We start from the raw sequence: 19,664 nt of genomic DNA, 5'->3' as shown, positions 1-19,664 counted from the left end.
AAATTAAGACCGAGGATGACCTTAAGAGGGCACAGCAGGAGCTCGAGGCAAAAGACCTAAGAGCTTAAGAGGGTGCAAGAGCTAAATGGCAAGCTCGAGGAGGTTAAGAAGACAACTTTTGAGTTCATTGAGAGCGAGAAAGCACGTCTTCTTAAGGAATTCAGGACCAAGAAGGACAACAATGTTAATATGGCAATGTTTCATATCTGGGCCATGAATCCCAACCGTGATACCAATTTTCTAGCTTCCAAGGAGACCGAGTATGTTGATAGGTGGTAGGCTCATTTTGAATAGGAGGAAGTCAAGCTCGCAGCTCTTGAGGCTACAAAGGCCTAGGAGCAAGCTGGGGCTCACGATCCATAAAGATTCAAACATGGGTTGTGACCCATGGTAATTTTTTATAATTGTAATTACCATTTTTTATGCCCTTGGGGCAAAGACAATTTAAAGCTCTAGTTTGAGATATTTTTATTTTCTTGCAAATGCTTTAACTTAATAGTAGTTTTTATGCTTTTAGTTTTCTAGCTTATAATCCTTTTTGCACATAATCTACCTTTAGCTTTTTGCCTTAGTATTTGCATCATAATTCTGTATCGAAACCTTTCGAGATTATTACTAAGGGCTTGCTTTTACAATTGTTTTCTTACACAAGTACATGTTCGAGCTTAAGTTCTAATTTCCATGTAATCATACATAGTTCATCTGATTGCTCATTTTTGACCTCGTTATTTTCAAGGTCGAATACTACTAATACCATGGGTTTAAAAACACCTGTTGGCGTGCACTCTCATTTCTCTAGTTACGTCTTGCTTAGTAATAGCAACTTTCCTCATCCTCGAGTATGGTCTCAAGATTGCAAACAATTCCAGCTCTATCTCGATTTATGAATATTGTTGGTTAATCTAGAATTCTAACTTTATCCGTATGGTTTATTTGTACTGGTTAATCTAGACTCGTAATGAATTTAAACTAGTGTTTGGTTATTGGTCAATGGACTTATATTTATTTTTGCTATGTTTTTTCGAACTTATGGTATGATTGCATACCACTTCTGCCCCTTAAATTCCTCTGATTGAGAAATCTTAGGTTATTGAATATTGAGAGCTTGCAAAAAATGATAAATAAAAATAATGAAAATGAATAACATTTTATTGATAAATGCCCTTGTTAAAACCATCAACAGGAAACCCTGTGGGAAAATCTCAAGAAGGGAAAATAGTGCCTTTGGGAAAAAACAAGCTTTGTTACAGCTAAATAGACATCATTCCATAATCTTTTGATAATATGGTCATAGATGTTCAACATTCCAACTCGTGGGCGCAATTCTCCATTCTCTTGAGTTAGTTTATAGACTCCAAGTCGAATGATGGATTCAATTTGGTAAGGTCCTTCCCAATTAGGTCTGAGCACACCTAAAGATGGGTCTCATGTGGCCTAAAATACGCCCCTCAGCACCAGGTCTCCTAATTGAAAGAGTCTATCTCGAACCCTTTTATTGAAATATCTTGTTGCCCTTTGTAGTATTTTTAAGTTGGGCCTCATCTCACTTTTCTTCAATTAAGTCTAGGGATTCTTCGAGGTAGATTGTTCACATGCACCCTAACTTCGGTAGCACTTGACCTTGATGCATAACTTCCTGATGGATGGGGTGGTCTATTCTGTCTATGTCCTTGATGTGCCCCTGGTGGGACCTCACGGTCACCCTTTTGCTCGGGTCGAGCCTGATGGCTTCTGTCCCAAATTCCACTGTTAGCATTTTGGGCAGGCGTCTAAGGCACACTTTCCCTAGCTCGGTTTCCCCTATGAGCTCGCTGGGGTACATCTCGAGCTAGAGATGGATGTCTAATGGGTGATGGAGGATGCCTAATTTGAGATGGAGGTTGTCTCTTGTTGTTCGCGGTTGGCCTCACTAGTTCTGGGTTATGATTCCGGGATGCTTGCGGGGCAGCTCGATTGTTCCCAATGGAGACCAGAACCTCTCTTGGCTGGTTGGTTCGAGAGGGGTTTTGAGATGACACCCCATACTAGTTGATTGCAGTATTTGCTTTAACCTTGGTTGCTTGACCTTGTTGGGCTGCTCTTTGCTCGGTCACCCTTGCCACAGTGCTACCGCGAGGATGTGCCCTAGTCTGTTGTGGGGGTACCTACAATTCTGCGGCCCTCCTCATCATTTCTTCATTCAGCCACGTAGCTTCAGCCAGACTTTCTCGCATCCTCCGATTGTCCAATTCCACCATTGGCATATATCTCTCAAATTATAATAATCATTGTTAGGTGGCCTAGATCCCTGACCAGGTTCTCGCGGGACCGATGATGCACTCCCTTCAGAAGGATTTTCCTCATTCACCGTCAGTTTTCCAGGCCGTCGGGGAGGTTCTTATTTTTGAGAAGTGTTCTCCTTGAGGATTATAGGTAATGGTGGACCATTTCCAGACCCAGGGACATTGGTAGTAGATGCAACCATCGTTTGTTGAATGGAAGGATTGAAAGAACAAGAATGCTTAACTCTCTCAATGAAAGCACCAAACTTGTAACACCCTAATTTCTCATAATATTACCAAGAGCACAGTGATTGATAATAAACATAAATATTTCTCATTTATTTAAGAAAATCATAATAACCAAAGCGATCCCATGTCTTTACAAAAGTAAAATATGGCTTGTAACAAAATTAAAAAGCAACATTCAAATATTAAAAATAAAGATACTAAAAAAATGCTTTGAAACTAAAATCATAGGCCCGTTGATCGTTCCCCGACTATATGGTCCCCAAGAACAGAACACTAACCTCTTTAGGTCTCACTCGTCACCGGCCATTCTAACCTCAATTGTCTGCACAATAATAACATAAGGAGTGGGCTTCTAAGCCCAATAAGGAAAATACATACAGAAGTCATATAAACAGATAGTCATAACAAACGTATTATAAAATTCATACAAGAGTTCATAAAAAAACTTATTTATGCCAATCATATAAGATCATAAAACCTATGTCATAAACATAAGTCATAATAACAAGACATGTATAAGAAAAGATAAGTTCTAATAAAGGGGTGGTAATTAAGCCCCAGACATCAACTTAGGTCCATCATACAAATTTGGCAACCGTGCCTACCATACATCAACTTAGGTCTGTCATACATTTTTGAACACCTTAGGTCTAGCCACACTTATCTCTTTTGTACCTGAAATGTTAGAGTCATACAAATCATTTAATAGGTCATAACTAAAACTACCTAATTTTCCTTACCTTGAGTGTGGAATGAGAAGAAAGAAGAGAGATTGCTTTTGCTATAGAGAATCGCCCAAAACCATATATATAACATAAGAAAAAAATTAAATTTAGAAACTCACAATAAAAGTATACTTCCAAAAATACTAAACCTCATAAAATCGTACCTTCACCCTAGAATAAAAAAATCGAAATCTCGAGCATTCTATAATGCCTATCTCCAACACGACACCGAGAGCTTTTATTCTTGGGATATTTTTATCTATAAAGTGGTTTAAAAGGGATTAGTGTTTTGGATATGTAGGGTTTATAATGGCTCAAGTGTTTTATTTTTAAAAAGGAAATAGAAAAAAATAGATTTCCTGAGCATTATAAATGTTGTAAGATTTTGGCTATAAGGTGTTTGTGGGCAAAAACAAGAGAGCTTTTGGGGACTATAGAATTTAAAAAATGAGAGAGGATTGAGATATTTTTAGTGTGGAAAAGTGAGATGGTAAAAGCTCTATTTATAGGCTACCAACCAAATCCTTCTTCCTTATTTCTCTTCACACCTATTCAATAATTTTTTTTTTCAAAATTTAAATTTCCCTTTCCCTATATGGTTTTGGCTAGAAACCATTTTACCTATTCAATTTGCTAAAAATGCTCTCTAAATTCCACACATACACACCTTTAACAATATGTAGTCAAAGTCTCACTAGTTTCTTAGCACTTATGCTCACCCCTACACCTAGCATATTCAAATTCAAACTAGTTCAAAATGGTTCAACCTATCTTCATCATATTCACTTAGTTCAAGCCTAGTGTGACACATATCTTGTAAAATTCATAATGAGTAAAAAACCCTTCCTACATATGTGTTACACGCCTATGACTAAGTAAGACTACACTTGGTTCTTCAATTTAGCTCTAATACTTAATTAAATTAATTCACAAAAAATCCACCTAATAAAACTATAGGGAATTTCGGCTATACACTTTAAAATTCAAATTTTGTGACTTATTTTTAGGCCACATGTATACTTCTTAAGCTACCATTAAACATGTGTACTTTATTCTTTAATAAAGGCTTAAAACTATACTCCAATTTAATCATACACTAAAATCTTATACATTCTAGCTATAGTAATTATAATTATCTAATTTATAATGGGTAACTCCATGAACTAGCCCTATTCAGCCCTATATTTATAACTCTAACCCTTAGTTAAAGTTTTTCATATTTTTAACTCTTTAAGACAAAATTACCCCTTTGTTAAACAAATAAAACTCTTTCAGTTTCTTACTCTTCCCCCTTCCCGTCCGTTGAAAACCCTCCCTCCCAAACCCAGATTTCTTCCCGTCGAAGCTGCGATGGTACTCCGGCCAACACCCACCTCGTCCCTTGTGACAGTCAGAATCCTGTGATCCGTAAGGGGAAAGACCGGGTAAGCTGTGCAATCCCACACCGCCTGGGGAAGGTCAAGTGTGATGATTCTAAGACTGTGTATGTATGGGACTACACAGTTGAAGAGGGCTTAAATGGATTGATGGGTACTACCTATATCAGGAAGGTGCATCTTCTTTTTCGGTAGCCCATCACTTGAGAACTCCATGGTTAAGCGTGCTTGGCCTGGAGTAATCTAGGGATGGGTGACCTCCTGGGAAGTTTTCCCAGGAAGTGTGCGAGTGAGGACAAAGCACGCTGGAAAGACTTGACTTGGTTTGTAGGGCCAGTCGTCATTCCAGAAAGCAGCCATAGTGACGTGGGGCGTCACATCCCTCCTCCCAGTTGCGTCATCATCTCCACAGCCACCAGCCCCTTTTACACTCTTGGTCCCGAACCCACAAACCCATCCCCTCCGCTTGGTCCCGACCCCGAACCCACCCACATTGCTGCCTTGCCGTGCTTCGCAGCCATATCGCTGAGCCCACGTCGCCGGAGCCCAAGGTTTACAACACCTAAGACCCCACACTCCCTTTGCAAGCCCGATACCCTAGCCCAAGGTATTGTTGTTGAGATCCCTTGTTGTTATTATGACTCCTTTGTTTATTTTGAATTTGTACTTTGGTTAAATTTCTAACTACTTGAGTCATGTTTTAATTGGGAAATAAGGAGTGAATTTAGTGTGAATTTGGTGTGTAGTGAAGTTATTGTGAACCATATGTAATTTCAGGGTGAAGAATGTGTGAAATTGGTGTGAACCATGTGTGATTGTGGTGTGAATTTAGTGTGAACTATGTGTGAAGTGAAGTTGTTGTGAACCATATGTAATTTCAGTGTGAACAATGTGCGAAATTGGTGTGAACCATGTGTGATTGTGGTGTGAACCATGTATGAAGTGAAGTTGGTGTGAACCATGTGTGATTTTAGTGTGAATAGTGTGTGAATTTGGTGTGAATAGTGTGTGAACGATGTGCGAACCATGTTCCGAAATTATGGTGAACAATGTGAGAATGATGTGTGAACCATGTGTGAATTTTGTGTGAATGGTGTGTGAACCATGTTCTGAACTTATGGTGAATAATGTGTGAATTATAAAAGGAAACTACACTAACTAACCCTATTAAAAGTGATTCTTGAACCTTTTCTTGATTATAATAAGCCATTATTAGACTTATTTCCTTGTAGTGAGGCAAGAGTATGATGAGAAACTTGTACATACTATCAATATCAAATTGTACTGTCTTATTTTGAAGTGTTGAAGTAATTTCTAAGTGATGTGTATTATGGTATGGCCTCGGCTGAAATCATGAATATATATATACATATATTTCTTTAATATAACCAAGAAATAAGCACTGGTTACATGAAAACTTATGATGCATAAATTATATATGAAATTCCACCACAAATCTACAGACTGATGCATAACTTGATAAACAAAAAAGTAAAATATGATATAGTTTTTGCAAGAGAAGATTTGATTGACTGACTGGCTTGTATTAAAAATATAATGTCTCAAACTACCAACCAATCAATCAGTGTTCAATCAAATGTAGATGGACTAATAGTAAATTTGAATTTAAAGATATTATAATAGCTTATGACAGCAAAATTATTGGTCTTTTAGATCAAGGAATCAAAACTACTAACTTTTCTTATTTAGGTAGCATTTTTAACTAAAATGTGGGGGATTTTTTTTCAGTCAAACATGATAAATATTGTAAAAATTCGAAGAAAAAGTCTGTAACATAGATGTATATTGAATGAGCAAGTATTTCCATAGACCTATAAGGCTATAAAGCAAGTACTTAATATGAGAATCTTTGAAAATTTGGACTAAGAGAGAGAGAGATAGAGAGTTCTTATTTGGTCTTATGAACCTTATGGCTCGTTTAGTGTGCAGATTGGAGTAGACTACTCTAGAATATTGATTAGGATTGAAGATGATAAAACACCTATTAAGATTATCTATAATAGACGAAAGAGTGGTAATTTCTGTTTCTTGGGTTGACTAGAATGAGGAATGGGACTGTATTTTGGGAACTTTTGAGGAAATAATATTCTGGTTGTTGTGGGGTATGCACTATGATTAGGCTTGTTTTAGTTATAATAACTGTTATTTAAGGATGTCTCTCACATTAGTTACCATATGTACTAAGTGGTCAAGAGTAAGACATAGCTTATGGCAATGCTAGCCAAAGTTGCATTTGGTTCTGCAATTGCAGCCAATGGGAAAGCAACAGTGAGTGAAAAATATTTAGAATATGTGTTAATATCTCACAGTGTCCAACCAATTGTCTTGAGCAATATTGTTGAGGATCATAATCATATTCAGACCACATGTTTTGATATATATTTATGGCAAAGCAAACAACTCAACAGTGGAGAAAAGGTGGTTTAAAATTAAGGTGACAACTAGAATTTGCAGTTGGTACACGTGGGGCTGCAGAATTGGTTTGGCAATCATTTTCTGATGTGTTTTAATCATTACACCTCTGATGCAAATGATTGGCTGAGTTATGGAAAACTTGTACGGTAGATGGCTGGTGAAAAAGGTAGAGAATAGAGAAAAAGAGAGAAGAGAAGCTCTGTAACTCTTTGAGAATAGCGAATTGAGATGGCAAGACTATCAAAAGGAACTTAGGAGACCTTTATGCTCTGAACTCCCCTGTGTTTTCTTTACTTGTCATTTCTGCAGTGTTTGGTATTTTGGTTTTAGTGTGATTTGGTTGCTGTAGAGTTTCTAAACTAGTGTACATAAAATGTACCTCAATAGTAAATTTTTATATGACCCCACAAATGTATTACCGAAAATATATATTTTTACTCTTGTTGTAAAAGTTGTTTAAATGTGGAATGGATAAATCTTTGTCACTTTTATCTTATTATGTTATGTATGAATTGGGTGTGAATTAAGTGTGAATCAGGATTGAAATATGTGTGAATCGGGATTGAACTATGTGCGAACTATGTGTGAACTAGGTGTGAACTATGTGTGAATTATGTGAGGTTGGTGTGAATTTGGGTGAGCTATGCGTGAACTATGTGTGAGCCATGTGTAAATAATGTGTGAACCGTATGTGAAGAAAGTGTGAATATCTCTGAGTTATGTATTAAGCGCTTATTTAATTTACCTTTTCAGATGTCACTCCTCATGCTTCCTACTGAAAGGCATTATCCAGCAAAGGTTGCGTATAGGGGAGGGAGCATTATGAGTACAATAATAGCGAAGTTCACGACATTTGACTTGTTGGAACTAGCGAAACAGTCACCATTCAAGCAATTCTTCTTAGCTCCGCCTCTACAATATTCTGGAGTTATTATTCACCAGTTACTGCTTAGGAGAGTTGTTGGTAGAGGAAAGAACGAATACTGCTTGAATTTTAATATTTGTGGTCAAAATACAAGGTTTGGAATTAGTGAATTTGGTTTGATCACTGGATTGAATTGTGGAATTTCTCCGGATCAGGCAAAGTATAAAGAAATGACCAAGAGTAAAAGGCTTCTCCAGACATACTTGAACAATAAAGAATGTTTGTCTTCTGAAGAGTTGGAAGATGGATTCAAAAGGTGCAATGTGAAAGAAGACGTATGGAAATTAGGTCTATGTTTTTTGGTAGACTTTCTTTTATTACCTAGTGAACCAAAGAAGAAATGCTTTATTGATGTCCTTTCCATGGTGGAAAATGAAGATGACTTCTTCAACTATCCTTGGGGGAGATTATCGTACGAGAAGACATTATTCGGCTTGACAAAAGATATGGAAAGGCTAAGGAATAAATAGTTGAAGAATGTTGAGCAAAAGAGAAAAATACCAGCACCTCAGTACACAATTTATGGTTATGCCATTGCTCTGCAATATTGGGCCTATGCAATTTTCACAAAGTTCTCTACATTTGCTGATCAACAACCCCTTGCCTTTCCAAGAATGCTTAGCTGGTCAGTGCATAAAATGCTGAAAGAGAAAGATATTGAAGGTGTATTTAAGAAAAAAAGTGTAAGTCGTTAAGATTTTGTTTGAGTTTGTGATTTATAAGTAATGTTTATACCTTATTAATTTATTATTTTGTTGCAGAATCTTGTGAAGGCCACGCTCAATCCAAGACCCGAAGAGAAAGAATTTCATGACTCTATTATTCAAGGACCAGATGAACTACTCATGGGACGTGTTATTAGCTTTGTAGACGATGATGTGGAATTGGAGTTTGAAAGGGAAGAATGTGAGGAATCTCCCACAAAGCCCGATGTAGTAGATGGGCATCGTCACGAGCAAGACAAGAAAGAGATACCAACTCCAATTAACACCCACCATGAAAAGTTGTTAGCTGATATTGACACTTTGAAAAGTAACCAACAAAGAATGGAGGATAAGTTGGATTATCTAATTGAATTAGTGCTCTCGCAACGTAAAGGTAGTGATTCTGAGGATTCATTATCAGATGAGCATCTTGCTTCACCACACCGTACATTTATTATGGAGCACGTTGTTGGATAAGATATCCTTAGCTATAAGGTGGTATCTCCTGGAGATATGGCTGGGGTGGAATTCAAGAGAAGGAGGGTTCCAACGAAAAGAATTTTTGGTTCCGAGTTTACTGATCCAACTAAGAAGAAAAAGAAAGAAAAGACAATTGTAACTGATCCTTGTGAAATTAATCCCCTACAGCCATATGACGAGAAGCAAATGAGACGTTTTAAGAAATGGGTAATTGGTTTAAAAAATAATGATAACCCTATTTCTCTCTTGGCTGGTTCGTGCACTGCGAAATGGTTTATTCAGCTACTTACACCACGTACATGGCTGGACGGACTGGTAAGACTACTGAAATAATTTTTTTTAAAATATATATAATTTGAATGTATATATACTTATAATATTTGGCATGGAGCACATTGATGCAACTTTAGGGTTGATGAAAGAACGAGTGTATACTTACAAGAAGACTTACTCCGAAAGATTCACCATTGTGGATTCTATGTTCCAACAGTTCTTCGAACCACATTGGGAACAATTCAACAAGAGGAAAATCAAATCAAGCTACATTTGGCCACAAGAAGTGCTTGATTACTTGGTAGGTGATGATAACAATTTCAAAAGGAGTTGGAAAGACATTGACGATGTGTTTACCCCAATTAATTTTCCTGGGACACATTGGGTGTTGTTAGAGATATCATTGACAAGCTATCTTATAAAAGCTTATGACTCTGATATCACTGTGGTCTCCAACAAGGAGTTTGAGAATAAAATGAGCAGATGGGGAAAAATGCTACCATTTCTAATTCAATCCAGTGGGTTGTTAAGCCATAGGAAAGATGTCCAACTACAAGCAGACAAAGTGCCTTTTAAGTTCACAAGACTTGGCATAGAAAAAGTGCCACAGACCAAAACTAGGTATAACTCTCTTAACCATATTTATATTGCAAATAATCACTATGGCCTTCCAATTATTAAAAAACTTTATTTCCTTTGCAGTGGCGATTGTGGGATATATGAAATCAAACATCTGGAGTACTTGCTAGCCAAAAAACCGCTATCCGAAGTAAATGGCGACAACATGGATTTCTTTAGAAAAAAGACTTGTGTAGATTTTTTTTACCATAACTTACAACCATAGTTGTCTTTTATTTAAATATATGTATCTTACTTTTGAATGTATGAAGAAACTATGTCAACTTCATCTCATTAAATGGTATTGAATGACTTCGTTTATTTCATCTTAATAGTGGAATGGATAAATCTTTGTCACTTTTGTCTTATTAAGTTATGTGTGAATTGGGTGTGAATTAAGTGTGAATCAGGATTGAAATATGTGTGAATCGGGATTGAACTATGTGTGAATTAGGTGTGAACCATGTGTCAATTATGTGTGAACCGCGTGTGAAATATGTGTGAATAATGTGTGAACTATGTGTGAATTAGGTGTGAATTAAGTGTGAATATGAATTAGGTGTGTCCGAAACAACAAACTTTAACACAAAAAGTCGTATTACTGAACCAATCTAAAAATTCAAATTCCGCAATTGAAGAGTACAAAGTAAAACAATAAAAGTACAAACTAAGCATGTCTAGACGGCGGAGGACAAACAGTGGTGCACGTCACTCGATTGTGGCCCAGGACACCACATCTACTACATCTATGTTGTTTGCTATTATTCTCACCCTTTGATAAACGTCGTTTCTTCTTTGGACGACTAGCCTTCTGCCTCACTAAAGGAGGAGCTATCATCATACTTCCTATGTCATTTGGTATCACCCAAGATTCACCCAAGATTCTTCATTACCCAGCGTATATATAGATCCACCATAGGATGACAACCACGCTTCAACTGTGTAGAATCTGGAGCATAAACTATATGGACTAATGCCACGATCTTGAGCACCAGCTAGAGCGTGTTCACAAGGAAGACCTGTCAAATCAAATCTTCTACAACTACATGTTTTCCTCCTTAGGTCGACATCTCCATCAAGATCACCATCCAATACTATTATTTCATACTGACTAGACAGAAAAGAGAATGAGGTAGTGGACTTGTCTGCTAACTTTCGCAAATCAGCTTCAACTTCTGTGGCAAGAGGAATTGTAGCTGCTGATGCTGCAGTTCGACACTCGAAAAACCATTTTTGTAAAGTGTGCCTCATAAATTCCATGAGACAAGTAATTGGCCACCCACATGCCTCAGCAATGACATTGTTCCAGCTTTCGGCAATACCTGTAGTCATTAAATTATATCGATGACCAGGAAAGAAAGAACGAGCCCACTTTTCAAAACCCACTTGATTCTGTAAGTATTGAGCAACTGCAAGATCTTTGAATTTAATCTTCTCAAAATGGCGTAAAAACTCTCGCTTTCTATAAGCTTTTGCTGCAAGGAAGAATTCTTCATGGCAATGGTCAGTTTTGAACTTCGCACGGATATTCATGCTAACATGATGTATACAAGCACCGTGGTGTGCCTCAGGAAAAATTTTAGTCAAGGCACTTGCTATACTAGTATGTCTATCAGACACGAATACTAGATTCTCCACTTCACATATCGCTTCCTTCAACCTCAGTAGAAAATACAACCATGAGTCATTATTCTCTGAGTCAACTATTGAAAATGCAATTGGATATATTTGCTTGTTAGCATCTTGTCCCATGGCACATAACAAAGTACCTCCACACCGAGTAGTCAAGAAGGTTCCATCTACACATATAACTGGGCGAATATATGTTTTAAACCCCATTATAAAAACACCTAAGGCCATGAAGCAATATTTGAACCTACCTTCATTGTACATCTGCAAATGAGTAACAGTTCCAGGATTTTTTTGCTCCATCATGTATAGAAATGAGGGAAGTTTCTGAAATGATGATTCTGGTGTACCTCTTATGTAAGCCAATGCATGCTCTCGACACCTCCAAGCTTTAGCATAGCTCATATGAACTCCATATGATAAACTCATATCTTTTACAATTGACCTTGGCTTGTAATTAACATCATCACCCTCAAATTTTCTCCTTATGACATGTCCAATAAGCCATGGGGATGCCTGACGGTGATCTTTATGTCGAACATCCAATGAGCATGTGTGTTCACCGAAAAATTTACGAACCTCGAACATATTGGAATTAACCAATTTTGTAGCCCTCAACCTCCATTTGCATTTATCATCAACACATACTGTACACCATATATTTTTCGCAGACTTCTTTACTTTAAACTCAAAGTTTTTCTTTAATACATAAAGATGGAGTTTCATCTTCAACTCTTGCTTGTTCTCAAATATTTGACCCTCTTTTATTCCCCACGAATTGATACTCGAAGAAGATGTCAGAAATTGAGATGTTGAGGCTGAAGTAGAGCCTTTTTCCCCTTGATTCAACAAAAGTGGAGTATTCCATAGATTATCTTCACCAACCTGTCTTACTTTACGACCTCTATTATTTGAGGAATCATGGCTCTTCAATACTTCATTGGAGGTTGACTGTTGTAAATTATGCTTCACAAGTACATCATTGCATGTAGACCTATCAATATTTTCATTATCATCTGAGCTTAATGCATCATTATTATCATCATCACAACTGTCTTCATTGCCATCTGCATCATTATTATCACCATCACAACTGTCTTCATTGCCATCTGCATCATTATTATCATCATCACAACTGTCTTCATTGCCATCAATGCAAAAATCATCATTCACTTTGGTTTCAACTGGAGGAATAGTATACAACTCACGTGTTTTAGTAACCAAAGGATCATTACTTCTCTTCTCTATAGTAGACACACATAGGGGTGTCTGATGATTGATAGATGTTCCTATCTCATCATGAAAAAAAGCAACATCATCATCATTACTAATCAAAGATGGAGGGATACCTTTACTTCCAAAATGATAGATTACATTTAAGTCAAGATCAATACGAGACTTGTTAGCTCTGATTAAAGTATACAATTGATCAACAAGACTATTGTAAGTGATAGTCTTTGGCACCTTCATACCCTTGCTTTGTTTAGCAGTAAATGACCAACCTTCGTTCAAAACTTGTTCCCACGATCCATTATATAACACCACAATATTTATATGTGTTTGACCTGTATAACATATGACAAAAGGTTCGAAATCCAAAGGTTATTAGGTAAAACTAGCCAAAAGAAACAAGAAATAAATGTGTGAAGCAAGCATGTGTGAAGCATGTGTGAACCAAGTGTGAAACATGTGTGAACAGTGTGTGAACCCAGTGTGAATTATGTGTGAACCAAGTGTGAATCATATGTGAATCATGTGTTAAGTACTCGTGAACCAAGTCTGAACCAAGTATGAATCATGTGTGAACAAAGTGTGAATAATGTGTGAACAAAGTGTGAACGCAGTGACCTAAATTGCGAAAATGTGAACCAAGTGTGAATAATGTGTGAAAAAAGTGTGAACACAGTGACTTAAATCGCGAAAATCATTCAAAAATTCGTCATCTCAACATAAAATTATTTCTTTTCACAGATATTTTAGTGTATAGTAGTTCCAAAATTCTATTTAAACTATTACACAAGACACCCATAACCGATAAATAAAAAAATACTTACTCATTATCAAATCAAATGTTCAATCTTCTTCAAGTTTGGGAGATGATTTTTATTTAATTTTCTTCAACTTGGGTGAGAAGAAAAGAGATGTGGGAGATAACGTCACTTTCTAAATCTTGGAGCGAAAAAATGGTGATGACCTTTGAGATTTGATGATTTGAGAGAGAATATGTGTTTGCTATATTTTGTGAGAGTAGATCATTTCCATGGCTGCTAGGTAGGTGCAAGACAAACAAAAGAGAGAACAACTTAATATCTATTGAAGGATATTAATGTCTTTTTAAGTGCCTATAAGGTCATTAATGTGAGAAACATTAATGAGGGGTTATGGTTATAAATATATGGTGAAAAAGGGTTAATTCATGGAGTTACCCTTTATAATTATTCCTAAGTCATAAGATCATACCTTAAAATAAATGATTAAACCTAAAACAATCTTTTAATTTCCACCACTCATGTCATAAATGTAAACTAATAAAACTAACTTATTATCATAATTAAGGAGCTTATAAGAAAATATTAACCTTGGTTATTTCTAAACTATTGATGAATTTTTTCGTCAACTAAAAAACGATAGCAATTAAACAAGTGTGGTTCAGAAAGAAAAGAAGAACAAATATTTTTTTATGTGTTTTAGCAGTTAAAATCTTCCTACGTCCATGAATCACTTTTATGGAGGTCTGTGTTCAAGATTTTTGAGAGAAATTTCACAGAGACTTTCTTAGTACAAAATGGCTTGTCTTTACAAATGACTATTGCCAGACTATTTATAGGCCCAGTTATAAGAATCCTCCCTTAATCTTAGGGATATTGTGTTACCCATATTAGGTTTTATTTAGGACAACAAATCTCATAGTTTAAATACAATAAATCACATTTATTGTAAATAAATATCCCTAAACAATAGGGTTGATTACATTGTTTGAACTAAATTCCGTGATTATGAGGATTTCTTAATAACATCTTCGTGTATTAATTTAACTCGTCTTGGATCTTGAATACCACTCCAATGCTGTTTTGAGATCACATGTATCTTTGAGTTCATCGTTCCAGTTGTCACTACCTCCTTGCACCATTGGACTTTCAAACTCATCTTTTGGAGGAGACCCTTGTCACCTTCGAGCCTGCAACTCATGCTTGAGTGCAAATGACATGGCTCTGGAACTTCGCGTATAGTTTTACAAGTATAACATTAATATTTATAAAATACGAGCTTACACCTTACGAGCCTACATTTCGATGCTATTTATTTATTCTCGAAGTTTGGGTGCAACAGTGACACATATCTTTATTATTTAATATAAAATCTATACATATATTTGTATAGAGAAAAGTTATATATAGTTGTATATATGTATGTGTGTATGCATAAACATAAAAGAAAAAAACACCTAGGGTTAAAAAAAACGCTACGTATATTAAAAAAATATTATAGAGTCTATTTACATATATATTTAAATAACTCATCTTAATTAATTTATGAAAAAAAAACAATTTAAGTTTAATGTTTCTTGTAGTTAAGTGCATAGTTTACACATGAGAATATGGATCTTTTTAAGACTTAATTGTCAAAAATAGCCATATGAAGTATGTTTTTTTTTTTTTAAATATAATTTAATTAAAAGTTATACATATGGGAAATGCCATTTTTTATATATTAATTATTAAAATACTATATTTTAAAAAGTTCCATTTATTTATTTGATTTATTTAATTAATAAAATATATATTATGTAATTATAGTATTCAAAGAATATCTTTTAATTGAATTCAAATTAATTCAAAACGAGTTTGGTAACCCAAATTAAATCTGTCATATTCAAATATTAAATTAATAATATTCAAACATTAAATCAATATCTTAATATTAGTTACAAATAAGATATGATAATTGATTTAGAGTCATCTCACTTAAAATTTCTAGATTTTGAATTTTAAATTAATTTATAAAACTAATTTAAAATAAGATGACATAATTAATTCAAAATTAATTATTTAATTTATTTAAATAATAATTACAAACATTGCATTAAATAATTAATAAATATAATTACAAAAGTAATTTTTCTTGATAAATATACCCTTATATGTTCTATTATTACTTTTATCGTGTAAATTGTTTACATAGCCGAACACGAGACCAAATGGTCCTATAATTTCTAGCTCCAATAAGTTAGATTATTAATTAAACCTTTTAATATAGTAAAACCTTATTTATTAATCCCAATATTATTCCACAAAAATATGAGATTGCACTATTGAAATTAAAGAATAATTCAATGAGTACTTTCATATAATCCATTCATATAATCACTACATGCAATTCAATCTTCCAATAATTGGTTCATAATTAGAGCTAGGTTAAATTACTTTATAACCCTCTAATTACATCTTTATCCTTAAGTACCATTAATTCATTAGCGAATAGTTAATTTATCAACCTTTCATAATTTAGACGCCTCAAACTGTTCAGTTCCAGAATTAACATTTAAATGAACCATTATTCACTCTTCTTATGAAGAAGAGATGGATTTTAAATGTGTAAATCATGTCCCCAGCCATTTTTTCCATTGAATCTAATAAAAAAGTATTAAACTTGTTTTACAAACAAACTATAACAAATGAATTAAAAGGTCCAAATGACATAAAGAAGAGTTCATGATCACTCTAGTATTCAAATTGATCTACTTATGATCATTAAGTTATATGAGCATGATTCTTTATAGTTTTGCATATCAACAATTGATTTGACAATATTGATATATATTAAAGAGTTAAATAAACATTGGGTCCAATTCTGTACAATCATTATTATATAAAGCACATCCATTGAGATAACTATCTACATCAATGATCTAAATCTACATCACATATATTTATAATAATAGTGGATCGTGCTAGTTGTGTTTGATAAAGATTCCACAACTTTAATATAAACTAAAACTGAAATTCCATTTTTAGTAATTACCAAATTAATTAAACCATGTGAATTAATTAAAGTGCGGAATGGTAATTAACTGTTTACACAGATTACAGTTCTGTCAGGACAGAATCCAAACTTGTCACGACAGAAACTGAACACAATAAAAAGACAGTGCAAAACAATAAAGAACACATCAAATTTTTACAAGGTTTAGAAACCCTTTCGGATAACCTACTCCTTGGGGCCACGCCCAGAGAATAAAACCAATTAATAAAGAATCACAAGTACAAAATATTGACTTAAACAAAACAAGACTCCCTCTTGAGATTTGCCGCAACAAAGTTGTACTTCTCTTCACTAATCTGATTTTGATTGAAACGCTCCACCACTTGAACTCCCTTCAATGGCCAGCGAGTGCTTGCATCCTCCCGACGCAAGGCTTGTAAAAATCTTCTCCCGAAGACTATAAACGTTGTGTTCAAATTACAATGTGTATTCACTCATGAACATGGTATAAACTCACCACTAAAAACTAAACACACATATTTCTACAAGATCACGGGAATACTTATGATCTTGAATACAAAGAGGAACTCTCACAAATATTACAATAATGCTCACGAATAATGCACAAAAGAGTTCACATTTCTCACTGCCTTTAGAGCCCTATTTATAGTGTCCTTTTTCGTGCTCATAAAGGCTGAGAAAGAATTCTTCTAATAAAGGCAAGAATCATAGAAGATATTCTTGATTGATGAAGAGTTGCCTTCTTTAGAAGATGCTGATCCGAAAGATACGATATTCGTGGGGACAGCTCAGACCTGTGTCGGATCACAAACAAGCTCAAAAAAGGAAACAGCAATTAATGATATTAAGGAACCAGTTTCCTGTTTGTAATTCTTGAGCTGCACGAAAATATATAAGCAAATAAACCAGAAACAACTTTGGGTAAGTACCAAATATTTGCAATATAAATCTTCCCTTTATAAACAAAATGGGACAATATAAGCTAAATAAGGAAGCTCACAATCATCCAAAATTCACAAAATGGGAAAGTGGATTTCCGAAAATTATAATAAAGGGAAACAAACAATTCTGAAAATTATAATAACGGGAAACAACCAATTTATCTTTTAAGAAAAAGATGTTTCTATAAAAATGCCAATTATTGGATTTACAATCTCCCCCTTTGGCAATTTTATAGACAAGGAATATCTATTTTTAAAAGATTCCTGCAAAACACAAGTAAGTGCTTAAAATCATAAGAGTCACAAAATGACTCCCCCTGCGAAGGATAACCAAAGCACAAGATAAAACAGTTAACAAAAACCAATAAGAACTAGCAGGTGAGTCAACATAATCAATGTACCAAAAAATAGAGTTACTCTCTCTCCCCCTCATTGTCTAAGAAAATGCCAAAGAACAAGATAAATGAAACCAAAAGAAAGACACATTAAGTGTTCTTTGACATCTATCAAAAGTAAAAGAAAAATAGATCAAAGGTACTGAGATCATCATGGGGCAGGAGAATTGGATGCACTGAGAATTGCCAATGAAGCAAGAATTTGGTACTGAGTCTCCTCCATTAGAGTGAACTAGTCAGAAAGACTTGTAATTCCTGTCTGGACAGAAGCAAGATCAGTCGGGACAGCAGGAGTGTCAGTCACAACATTGCCAGAACCAGGACCAGCCAGATTAATTCCTTTGACTTTTCGAGCTGTGGACGGAGCATGATCATCTTTGACAGTATAGGTGGGACCAACCAAAGGAGAAGTCAAGGTCTCATGGGACTTCTTCAAAGGACGTTGAGAGTCCAAAAGTTTGTAAATGACTTGTGGAAACATCAAGTGTTGCCCCTTGCGTTTGGCACCGCTTAAAGACATGATTCGGTCAAAAATAACAGCAGCAAGATCTATGGGGACTCCAGTACCAATTTTGAACAATAGAAAGGCCATGTCTTGAGTGTTGGTGGAGGAATGAGTGGTAGGCATCCAATTAAACATTGCGAATTTGAAAAGAGCACCATAATAATGAGTGAGATCCGTGACTCGAAGAGAGGTGCTCGGTTCCCACACCATAGCTTGACCAACCAATTCAGACAAAACTTGATCCTTTGCAAACTCAATAGAATTATCAATCTCAGCAGGAACGAGATTGAGGGCCTCAGCAATTTCAGACGGACTAAACTTATACCAATGTCCCCTAACATACACTTTATGGAACTTAAAAGAAGATTGGTCTAATAACTCATCATTCAAATTTGCATAAAATTCTTTAACAACCCGAGGCACAAACCCATCAAACCTAGACATGGATCGCAACCAGCCTCTTTCCTCTAAAGTAAGTAATACCCCAAAAACATGATGAGGAGCAAAAAGAAAATTTCGCTCACTAATAAAATGACGATGGTCATAAAATTGCATGTTCTTCTCATTATCATTAAAATAGAATGTAAGAGAATGGGTGTAACGCCCCAACTCCAGGGACCGTTACTGTGTGCCTTGTAAACAGTGCTAAACTCGCTAATCGAGTCATTTGGCCAAAATCGTGTAACTAATTATGATTAGCGGTTTAGGGATTAAATTTTTTGGTTAAGATGTAGCGTTTCACTAGAATGTTTAATATATATGTTGGGATCCCAAAATTATAATTTCAGAGTCTATTATAAGAAAATATTTACAACAGGCCGTTCTATGCGGCAAAACAGGGTTTAACCCTAGCTCTTTCTCAACCTTGGCCGTGGTGGACGAGCAGCTGCATATGTACACCTCATCACCTAAGCTCTCCAACTCAAGGATGGTCCAGCTTTCTTTTGCCTTTACCTGCACCACATAACACCCGTGAGCCGAAGCTCAGCAAGAAAACTTAATATGCTCATGAACAGTTATAACATGTCATCGGATCATAAGGCACACGCCCTACTCCAACAGGCAACAGATCCACATAATGTTGAGTATAACACATCAACTAATGATCATAATAATCATCCAGGACTCTTAGCCCCAATAAAC

General features: G+C 35.4%; 1 protein-coding gene across 1 annotated transcript; it reads left to right on the top strand.

The window, feature by feature from the left end:
• Window positions 1–8,610: 8,610 nt before the first annotated feature.
• On the top strand, window positions 8,611–9,153 carry LOC133822348 (uncharacterized). Its single transcript, XM_062254649.1, has 2 exons — window positions 8,611–8,655; window positions 8,734–9,153. The coding sequence occupies exons 1-2, from the start codon at window positions 8,611–8,613 to the stop codon at window positions 9,151–9,153; spliced, it is 465 nt and encodes a 154-aa protein (XP_062110633.1).
• Window positions 9,154–19,664: the final 10,511 nt, after the last annotated feature.

This window comes from Humulus lupulus, chromosome 1 (assembly GCF_963169125.1).
Source record: "Humulus lupulus chromosome 1, drHumLupu1.1, whole genome shotgun sequence".
Lineage (NCBI taxonomy): Eukaryota > Viridiplantae > Streptophyta > Magnoliopsida > Rosales > Cannabaceae > Humulus > Humulus lupulus.
This window is presented reverse-complemented; position numbering and strand designations above follow the sequence as displayed.